Below are 10,375 nucleotides of genomic sequence, written 5' to 3' on the forward strand. Positions count from 1 at the left end.
TACCAATTCCCTACATTTGATGGGAATCGTCCATTGTAACTGGATTGATTGCAGAGGTCCTTCTCCTCGTTTGTAACACTGTGTAACATAGATAAAAATGAATATATAATAGCCACTTCGCTAATTCAGTAATTGATAGTTGGGGCACATTCAGACGAAAACAAAAACCATCCGTTTTAATGCAGTGTGTGGGTTCAGCATAGTAATGTTACAAAGTAAACAAACAATTAAGCTCGATTAGGAATCGTATATGTAGTGAAACAAGAGACACCTGAAGATATACTAGTATGGATATAGACTGAATTAGGGATTAAATGTCCACCAGTATATCTTCTGGTGTAGGTAACCTCCCTTGTTTCACTACTTTTTTCTATGATCTCTAATCGAACTTAAAATTCTTTATACTTGTACAAGTCAAAGCCAATAATGGTACAGATATGTAACAGCTAAAAAACATACCAAGCAAACCTTGTGGTAACAAAATATGTGGGAAAATCGGTGTTATTTCCTATTTAAAAGTATCGGTTTTAAGTATTTAGTGTGTTGTAGCTTGCCAATGGTTGAAGTTATGTGTACCAAATTTTCACATGTGTTACACCAATTCCTTACCTTCCAGAGCATCCACTGTCCAAGTAGCCAACAACTAAGTTTCCCGCCATTTTAGATAGTTTTTTTAAACCGAGGTTGACTGTATCAGGAGAGCTGCAAAAGGGGTGGGAGGTGGGAGGGGGGGGCTGGAAGGTGGGCAAGATGGTGTTTAAAAATTGAAAAGGAAGGCGTAGAGATGAATTAGGTCAAGCTTTGGGTCATTCGGGTATCAAAATTGGCTAAATGAAAAGAAATTCACAGCACAGGTCTTTATTCAATACCACAGAGCTGTACAGCCAAATACAGTCATCCATAGGCTGACCAGAGCTCCATTAAGGCCCCACACTGCACGTACATATCGCCACTGGGCTTGGGAAAGGCAGCCAGCAAAACCAGACAACTCAAGTCTAGCTGATTTTGATTGTGGAGTTAGATAGTTTTTCATGTAACTTTGTGTCCTGGGTGAAAAATCAAATCTGCTGATATGGGTGATAAGATTGGTTTTCTCAGACTGGGTCACGTATTTGAATACACTAATTAGGGTTGGGAGGTATTTAGGTGTTAGCAGTTAACGAAGGTATTTTTCAAATACCAATGTGGTTTTCTAAATACTGAATTAAACATAGCAATTAAATTTTTTGTAGTCATGACCATAAATGAAGCCAAGTCCCGCATACAAGCACAGCCGATGTACAGTATGTAGAAGTATTCACCAAAGGTTTGTTTACTATTGGGGGTACTTCCAATTTTACTTGCTAGTTCAATTGTCATTTCATTTGTTCCTTTAGAAAACTAATAACACAGGTGTGGGTATAAGTGCAAATCGTAATTTTAGTGGGTATTCAAGGTATTTTCTTACCCCATTCTTCAAAACTACAATACCACCCATCTCTAACGCTAGTAGCTTGAGGATGTGACCAGCTTTAGGATATGACCAGCTTGTGAATGACTTGGTTAGTTTATTATGTGTCTGTGTATACACATATTTACAAATTTAATATGCATATTTTTGTTTTGGTTTCGTTCAGGAGGCAAAGGTGGATTGGTTGAAGTTGTGTTTGAAGTGAACTAAATTCTTCAACACGAACTACTTCTACTTTTCTTGTTTGTAGGATCTTTAGTCATCTTGTGGATGTCATGCCAACCAATCCAGTGGATACTAAGCCAACCAAGAGGTCACGTAACTAGTAAGTGATTGTTACTATATTTATAACTCATTTACATATTTGGTAATGTAGTTACAGAAAATTGAAACAGGTGATGTGGACTTGTCTCTTCACCTATAACTGTCGACCAACTGATGACGTTACTACTGACAACAAAAAAGTAATGGATAATTTGTGGGATTTAGAAATGTGTTGTGATATGTGCAAATTATGTGGGAACTTTGAAGTACATATTATACACTACTGGTTTGCTATAGTGTGTCATGTAGCCAAGGAAATTTGGAAATTTGAGTTGAGTCACAATAGGAATTTGTGGTTTACATTATCACCCTAGTGATCCCTTCTTGTTTTGTTGCTTTTTAAAGCAATCCTTATTTCTAATTTATTTTTTTTTTATTCCGCTAGTTAATAAAGAGATGAACAAAGTAGCTACAAAAATAAACAAAGCCAAAACAGAATAGAACAGTGAATATAATGTGGGTTGTTTGGGCCCATGAAACAGCCAATTTTTTTACATGAATAACTTTATTAGGTCAACTGTTCCTACGATAGTGGGTTCATAATAAGGCTGAAACAAGTAATGCAAATACTTGACTACTCATTAAGGATTTTGGTACTCAGATAGTAAAATTGGTACTTGAGTACTTGTTAAGATCACACGACACATGACCCAGCTCACATGATGCATTTGCCATCAGGGAGTGACACAATGAAGGCTACAGAGTTTGATTGGTCTAATTTCTTGTCAGAAACACTAACATCAGTACTTAAATGTTATAGTGTGTGTATCATTGTTTTTACTTGAAAAATGCTTAAAGTCAGTATAAACATGTTAAATGGGTATTATCCGATCATTACAGTAACTCTAGAGAGTACTCGAATACTAAAAAAACCATGATCGATTCAGCGCTTGGTTCATAATAGAGATCAGCGTTGAAACCGGGTCACTACTGCTGACCCGGATTACCCACTGACCCAGATAGCAATCCAGGTCAGACCCGGATTTGACCTGGATGTGACCCGGATTAATTAAAGCCAAGGCGCATGACAAGAGCTATGTTTTGGGTAGTCTCGAGCGAGCGAGACTACGTTTTGAGCATTCAATTTGTGTTGAGTAAACGAGTGACAACTAAGCCGGTAAGTTTATATTTTAAAATCAGTCAGTGGGTTTTGGTTCCACGTAGCTACTGTGAGTTTACAGGTAGCATTTGGGTGTGGCTTTGTGCATACCTAGTTTTACAATTTCCAGATATATTAAAGTAGGTGTGACTCACAAAAGAACTTATCCTGCTGCAAGACTAGACTATGTACAACTCGTACAATAATTGATTAGTGGGCGTGGCTCCATGTAAGCTTGCAGACAGCAACGGACATGGTTTCGTGCTACAGACTGCACTTACTAATAAATGGGTGTGGCCAAGGGTACGTTTGTAATGTGATAAGTGGACGTGACTCACGAATGAGCTGCGTGATTAGCGTTAATAAGTTTCCACATTGTCACACTAACAATTTCGTTTCTCACATGATCCAATCCGGGTCAGACCCGGATAATCTATAAACCGGGATGACCTGGAGAAAGTGTGACCCGGATGACCTGACCCAGTTTCAATGCTGATAGAGATCACCCATGTTTTTGCAAAAACTCTAATAAAAAGTACACCTCAGAAAGCATCCTCCAACTCAAAACAACTCTCTGGTAGTTTTTGTGATGAGTATAGGTCCACTAGTAAGTATCAAGTGAAAAGGAATCGTTAAGTGTATTTCAGACAAAACTGACATTTAGTTTAGTTCATAACCACAATACTGTGATAAAAGTAGCAAGGCGTTTCCATGGTCCTTGAACTTTTTTGAATTTGTTTTCAGATGGAAACCCCTCTAATGGGCCGTTTCTTCTTACCAAAAATGCCATTACACATACAAAGCCATACAAGATCACATTCAGAGTAGGTTTTCTGGTGTGTGCTACTTGTTGCTAATTAAATCTGTTCTCTTATTAAACTCAGTATAGGCCAGGAAGCTCCATCTGTGCTGAAGACTGTTGCAAGGTGGTTTTTCGCTCCATGATTATTGTACATGGGCAGGTTACCACCGAATATCAAAATACTTTAATAGAGCAGTCACATTAATACTTTAGTAATGCAGTCAAGTGTATCTGATAACAAACATTGTATTGAATTTGAAAACACTAGTAGTATAAATTCTAGCGCATATTAGGAGACTCTGTATGCACATTGCAATTTGATCAGTTTCATGTTTGTACTGGAATACTGACTGCATTACTATGCATAATTCAATCATTATCAATAAAATAATCCATTTCGGGATTAATAAAAAGTACACAAGCTAAAATTAAAAATTTTAAAGGAAGAATAGGGATTGCTAAAAAAGCCATGAAACAAGAAGGGATCACTGGGTGGTAATGTAAACCATTCAAATTGATGGGGCATGTAACTAAAATCTATGACAGTGAGTCAAAATAGGGATTTGTGGTTTACATTACCACCCCAGCAATCCCTTCTTGTTTCATAGCCTTTTTCAGTGATCCCTATTCTTCCTTTAAAATGTTCAATATTTTATTCATCTAGTTTATATAGAGTGGTTAGTTATATGGTGCATGTACATAAATGAAGTGTATTCTGTCCCAGTGGAACCTGACTTGATGTGTCTAAGCAGGTGGTTGATAATTATATGAAGACAGGTTCCACTATACAGGAAGACATTATCTCAATACTTCATATGTTTGTTTACAATTATTTCATTACAGACCACTCCCAGTCAGGAGCAGTTATTGTCAGCCATCTTGTCATTGTATACTGAGTACCTGATGATTAGTGGGGATCACCAGACTACTACCCCGGATTATGTGATCTTGATATTACATATTATACTAGGTTAGTTGTGTACTCTTTATAAGCACTAGTTACCTGAATCGAAGACACATAGGAGGTAGGGGCAGACCATGTGTACAATGAAGCACTATCAAAATATTTTATTAACTGTAGTCATACTACCAGTTGATTATACAAAATGATCATAATGTAATAATTGTTGATCACTGTTACTATGACTGCCACACATTGTTACTGTAGGGACTCCAGAAAACACGGAATAACGGAACAGTGGAATAAGCAAAAATTACATTCTTAATATTTTACTACTATATATACAGTCTATAGCATTTATACAATAGGCAATTCCACAGAGAATCACTAAGGCGATCCTCAGGGCGATCTTTAAATAGAACTAGCACAAAACTAACCACTCCAGAATAATCTAACTAAGCTAAAATACTTTCTAATACACTTTACTACAAAATCGCTACAACACTATAAGTTCTTTCTGCTACAGCTACTTATACCAGCCATCACACACGAGCAACTGCCCGAATTTATTAGTGACATCATTCCATCCTAAGAAATCTTCTCTGAAATAATCTACTTTGGCTAACCTGTTAGTTATCCATCGCCAAACAAGCTTAATGTAAATTCAAAAGGTTAAGTGCTGTATTTAGCTGACATCACTTTTGTGCAGCTTGATTCTAATAAATTCGGGCAGTTACTCGTGTGTGATGGCTGGTATAAGTAGCTGTAGCAGAAAGAACTTATAGTGTTGTAGCGATTTTGTAGTAAAGTGTATTAGAAAGTATTTTAACTGAGTTAGATTATTCTAGAGTGGTTAGTTTTGTGCTCGTTCTATTTAAAGATCGCCCTGAGGATTGCCTTAGTGGATTCTCTGTGGAATTGTTACGAGGTGAGTATTGTATAAATGCTATAGACTGTATATATAGTAGTAAAATGTAAGAATGTAATTTTCACCAATTTCTGTTATTCCGCTGTTCCGTTATTCCGTATTCCGTGTTTTCTGGAGTCCCATAACTAAAATATGTATTGAACCTCATCGTGTTTCTTCCTTACTTTTTGCACAGAGACTATTCAACTCATGTCAGTACTTGTGTAATATCATTACATGTACACATAGGCTTGTCTTGTTCAACTTGCAAACTTTTATAGACAACAAAATTTAGAAATTGTAAACTGCTGTTACATGGTACAAAACTAGTGTTGCATCGATAATCGGTTGAATAATTGGTAACAGCCAATATTAACTAATTTTACAAATATTGGTAATGAAACAGAAATAATTATCTGATAAACTGAAATCAATCAGTAAAGATGGCAATGAACATGTGACAGTAAATGCAGTGGTGTTCCGTTTATAACTGTTTAGGCTTGATGCTTGTCTGTTTAGTACAGTATTGTTGCAAGGCTATAGCAGGCTGTGTATATTTATTGGCCACCCATGCAATTAGTCAATTCCTTTTGCAAAAGGTCTGGGTGGCAGAGTCTATGAGGTCTGCTACAGTTTTTCCAGTAGCCTCAAAAGCCAAATAGTTATTAAACAGCTACAAGCCAAGAGTATATTCCACGCAATTAATTACTACAAATGCAATGTACACACAGACTTTAGGTGACTCCCTCCCTTGTTCTGAAGAATATTGGTTATAATATCAGCATATCGCTTAGAAGAATGAGGAAATAATCGGTATGGGTAAATGTGATCATATGTATATCAGTGTAACACTATACAAAACATGTCAGTATAGTAGAACAAAGCAACAGAACATTGAACATTAACATTGATATTTTGTGTATTCCAATTATTTAGTATGTGTACAAGTAGTACTGTATGATAGTGTAGTTGATGTTTCAAATGTGATGTTGATCTTCTGATATTGTAGGACACTCTCGTGTACATTATCTGAATGTGGTACTACAAATTTCACCTGATAAACTACCTCAGTGTTCCCTACCAGTATTGTTATTACTGTACAAGTGAGAGTACCGTGTGTTTGTGTGTGTGCATGTTTGTGTGTGTGTACGTGTGGGCGTGCGTGTGTGTGTGTGCGTGTGTTTACAACAAGTATTAAAGTTTTGTTGTATCTATGTGTACCTTTTTGTGTGCAATGTACTATGTACTCACAACAATCATGTAACTGTTAATAGATCACTTGTTACTGTTAATATCACTGTTAATAGATCACTTGTTACTGTTAATATCACTTGTTAACTGTTAATAGATCACTTGTTACTGTTAATAGATCACTTGTTACAACACTGACATGTAATTGTACTATTGACCAGCGTAATCATGTTGTAATCATCTTCCTCCATGTTCACAGGTATGTAATAGACAAAACATCAGTTCTCCAGATGGATTATCATTGTTATGTCAAGTAAGAACATTTCAGTGTATGTTCTATTAGAGTGTTTTATTGCTACAGGTACTTGTGTTGTTGTATTATGTGTAACAGACTTCACACACAAACTGGAGTTGGTGACTTTAAGGTGTGACTGATATTATCATTGTATAGTGATACATGTCAGTTAACAGGTTGATAAACTATTACCTGCTCCTAAAGGATTTGTACACTGGCTACACTACACACACCCAAGGTGACGTGTGTTCTCTTGCTGCATGTATTTGTATAACTTGATGTATTTATACAAAATTGTATATACTTCTATTTTTGTATTTATAATTACACACATACAGGTTGATGAAGAAATTAAACTTAAAGCAGTCATCTTCAGATGGTGATGTCACCACAGTGATGTTATATAACACTACAGAGAACATTATTGAGGAACTATTGGATGTGAGTATACACTATTAAATTTTACAGCCATGGTTCAGTGGTCTGCTTTGCTGGCTGCTTTATCTGAGCCCAGTGGTAAGCTGTACAAATAATCTGATGCCTTGATGGAACTCTGGCCAACCTGGGAATGATTGTATTTGGTTGTACAGCTCAGTGGTGTTGTGTAAAGATCTGTACTGTGAATTTCCTTCCCACCATTTTGTTACTACATGTCACACAAGTACACATAGCACAAGATATCGACATAGCTAGTGATTAGACTTTGAGTTTGTAGCTAAATGAAGTTTTCATATTGTAGTACTCTGTGTATAAACACTTCTATTGGATCATTAGATGATTTATTGTTATACAACAAAGGAAGCTCCATAACAACAAAAGAGTTATCTATTTGTGTGGCAGTTGGTTAGTGTTGTGGTTATTATTACTGTACCCACAAACATGAGGAACATGTACCACAAATACAATTGTATCATGTGACCACAATTGACCTTTAACAAGTGATGTCATCACTAAATTGTTTCTGCTCTACAGTCACTACAAGTTATTGGTGATCATGATGTAGTGGACACAACAGACACAACTGATGATCCTGTGATTGTTCCATCATCCACTGATAGTGTTGATCAGGTGTGGTTGTAGTGGGGTAGTGAAGGATATGGCCTTATAGTGTATCATACAGTATGGTACTCTATTTTAGGGATCGTGGAGGCTTGCACTTTCTCACAAAAAAAATTGACCAGAAACCAGCCTCTTCATTGTGCATGGTTAGGTATAACCAAGTACAAAAGTGTCTTTAGTAGGACCTGTTGTTTAAATAAAAAATTATTCGTTGATGTTTTCTAATCACTCACTGACTGCCTGAGTGACCGATTCCTTCAGATGGAACTCTGGCCAACCTGGGAATGATTGTATTTGGTTGTACAGCTCAGTGGTGTTGTGTAAAGATCTGTACTGTGAATTTCCTTCCCACCATTTTGTTACTACATGTCACACAAGTACGCATAACACAAGATATCAACATAGCTAGTGATTAGACTTTGAGTTTGTAGTTAAATGAAGTTTTCAACTCCATCAAGGAACTCTGGCCAACCTGGAGCTAAATGAAGGTTTCCTTCAGAGAAGCGTAACTTGATAACAGCTAAGGCTAAGGGCTTGATTTTTTTCATTGTTTGACATTGTTTCAACCTGACAGGTGCTCTTTATCATACCACAACATGTACAATGCATGTTTTGTGGACTTAGCTGTGTACTTTGTGTCCTATTTATCATTGCTGACAGGTGATTCACAATAGCATGACGTGATGGCTTCCCTATGTTTGTAACAGAAATTGTCTGAGTTTTGCATTGTGATTGGACTGATTGCAGAGGCCTTTCTCCATTTGTAACACTGTGTAACTGCTGATCATAGCTGAAAATGAAGTGTAATGACCACTTCACTATTTCAGTATGGGGCACTCATTCAGACAAAAAACAATAAGCCTGGCACCATTCTTTCTTCTAATGTGGCATTTGTGGGTGCACCATTCATAATAATGTTACAAAACAGGTAAACAAACAAGTACAAGGAAAGTTTTGTTTGATTGATCAAACAAATAAAAACAGTAGTGAAACTAGGGAGGTTGCCTATACCGATGGGTACTACCAGGAGCTTATAAGTGCCAAAGGTGCGAACGCCTTGCGGCACTTATGAGCTCCTGGTACTACATACTGGTACTCAAATTGTGGACTGAGATTTGTATTTCTTTCAAGCAACTTTTACCCAATACAAGGTATACCATACCAGTATCGATGTGTACTATTTCATTCCTTCATGTTGCATCCTCATTGATGTGTTCAAGTTTAGAAGGAAGACAGCTTTGCTTCATTGTTTATGGTATTACACAGAGACTATGACTATATTAGGTGTGTTAATTTCGGACCCAGGGATTATTTGAAATTGTGGCATTTTTCTGTTGTAATGCTCTGTAATCCTAATGACTAGGGTAGGACCAGCCATAACTTGAAGTATGTCAGATTGTACTATGATGTATACTTTACCACTGACTTATCAGCTACTGTCCTTGCTAAGCGTTCTTTGTGAGAGCTGATGTACTTTATAGTGAATTTGTAAATTGACTACTACTTATTTTGTATTGCTATTGTTACTATCAGGTCACTAGTTTAATGTTATTGTGTAGGAGGTACAGTCCACTCCACCATCCTCCCCACAGCAGGAAGTGTTTAGTGAGGATGAACCAGTGGTAGGGGACACTGTACCAATAAGTATACATGGTACAGGAATGTGAAGAGGAAGATAAGAATCCTTCAAGTAGCCTCTCTAAAGAAGACACTTCAGATCTAACTGATGGAGTAACAAATGTAAAGAAGAGACACAAGAAAGTGAAGACAACAAAACAAAAGAGACTCAGTCAGACCAGTAGCAGGAAGACAAGTAGTAAATTGTCTAGTGGTGGTCAAGTGTTCTTTGTGGACACCACTCCCAGTAGTGGAGGATGTACTCTTCCTATTCTACCATCCTCTAACAGGAGAAGATCACTAAGGAAAACACCTAACAGTTAGTGGAGTAGTTTATAGTTTGGTAATAATTCACTTGTCTCATTACAGGAATCAGATATTACCAGTAACTGTGTGGTGTATACTTTCCTAATAAGGCATTGATTGTATTTCACAGTATATCCACAAGTAAAAAGAAAAATTAGAATTAGGAATCATAGGGATATATAGTGGTAGAGAAGTAGGGATTAAATGCCGGCTAGTATATCTGCAGATATCTCAGTATATCTGCTTGTTTCATTACTGTGATCCTTATTTGAATTTTTCTTTGTACTTGTTTGGTTACTTTTTTTTTTTGTAGTACTATATAGTACTAGTGAACTTGAAGCATACCATATCTATTTGTGTCTAAATGCCGGTGCATCCCAACTATCATTACTGAAAAAATGAAGTGGCCATTTGTTTTCAGCCA

The 10,375-nt window shown here is 36.8% G+C and overlaps 1 protein-coding gene across 9 annotated transcripts in view; it reads left to right on the forward strand.

Moving 5' to 3' along the window:
- Window positions 1-10,111, forward strand: part of LOC136244166 (uncharacterized) — a 27,061-nt gene extending 16,950 nt beyond the window's left edge. For 3 of the 9 annotated variants that reach the window (XM_066035693.1, XM_066035695.1, XM_066035696.1), the window contains 13 exons: window positions 1,617-1,651; window positions 1,701-1,775; window positions 1,827-1,914; window positions 4,519-4,645; window positions 6,493-6,586; window positions 6,934-6,987; window positions 7,036-7,099; window positions 7,146-7,207; window positions 7,308-7,410; window positions 7,942-8,037; window positions 9,588-9,650; window positions 9,688-9,964; window positions 10,015-10,111. In XM_066035693.1, coding sequence (XP_065891765.1) covers window positions 1,617-1,651; window positions 1,701-1,775; window positions 1,827-1,914; window positions 4,519-4,645; window positions 6,493-6,586; window positions 6,934-6,987; window positions 7,036-7,099; window positions 7,146-7,207; window positions 7,308-7,410; window positions 7,942-8,037; window positions 9,588-9,650; window positions 9,688-9,964; window positions 10,015-10,034 — 1,158 coding nt within the window. In that variant the 3' untranslated portion in view covers window positions 10,035-10,111. Of the gene's footprint in view, window positions 1-1,232; window positions 1,542-1,616; window positions 1,652-1,700; window positions 1,776-1,826; window positions 1,915-4,518; window positions 4,646-6,492; window positions 6,587-6,933; window positions 6,988-7,035; window positions 7,100-7,145; window positions 7,208-7,307; window positions 7,411-7,941; window positions 8,038-9,587; window positions 9,651-9,687; window positions 9,965-10,014 lie in introns of all 9 variants that reach the window. The other 6 variants (XM_066035698.1, XM_066035697.1, XM_066035701.1 and 3 more) reach the window with 4 other exon arrangements.
- The last annotated feature ends 264 nt before the right edge of the window (window positions 10,112-10,375 follow it).

This window comes from Dysidea avara, chromosome 14, assembly GCF_963678975.1.
Source record: "Dysidea avara chromosome 14, odDysAvar1.4, whole genome shotgun sequence".
Lineage (NCBI taxonomy): Eukaryota > Metazoa > Porifera > Demospongiae > Dictyoceratida > Dysideidae > Dysidea > Dysidea avara.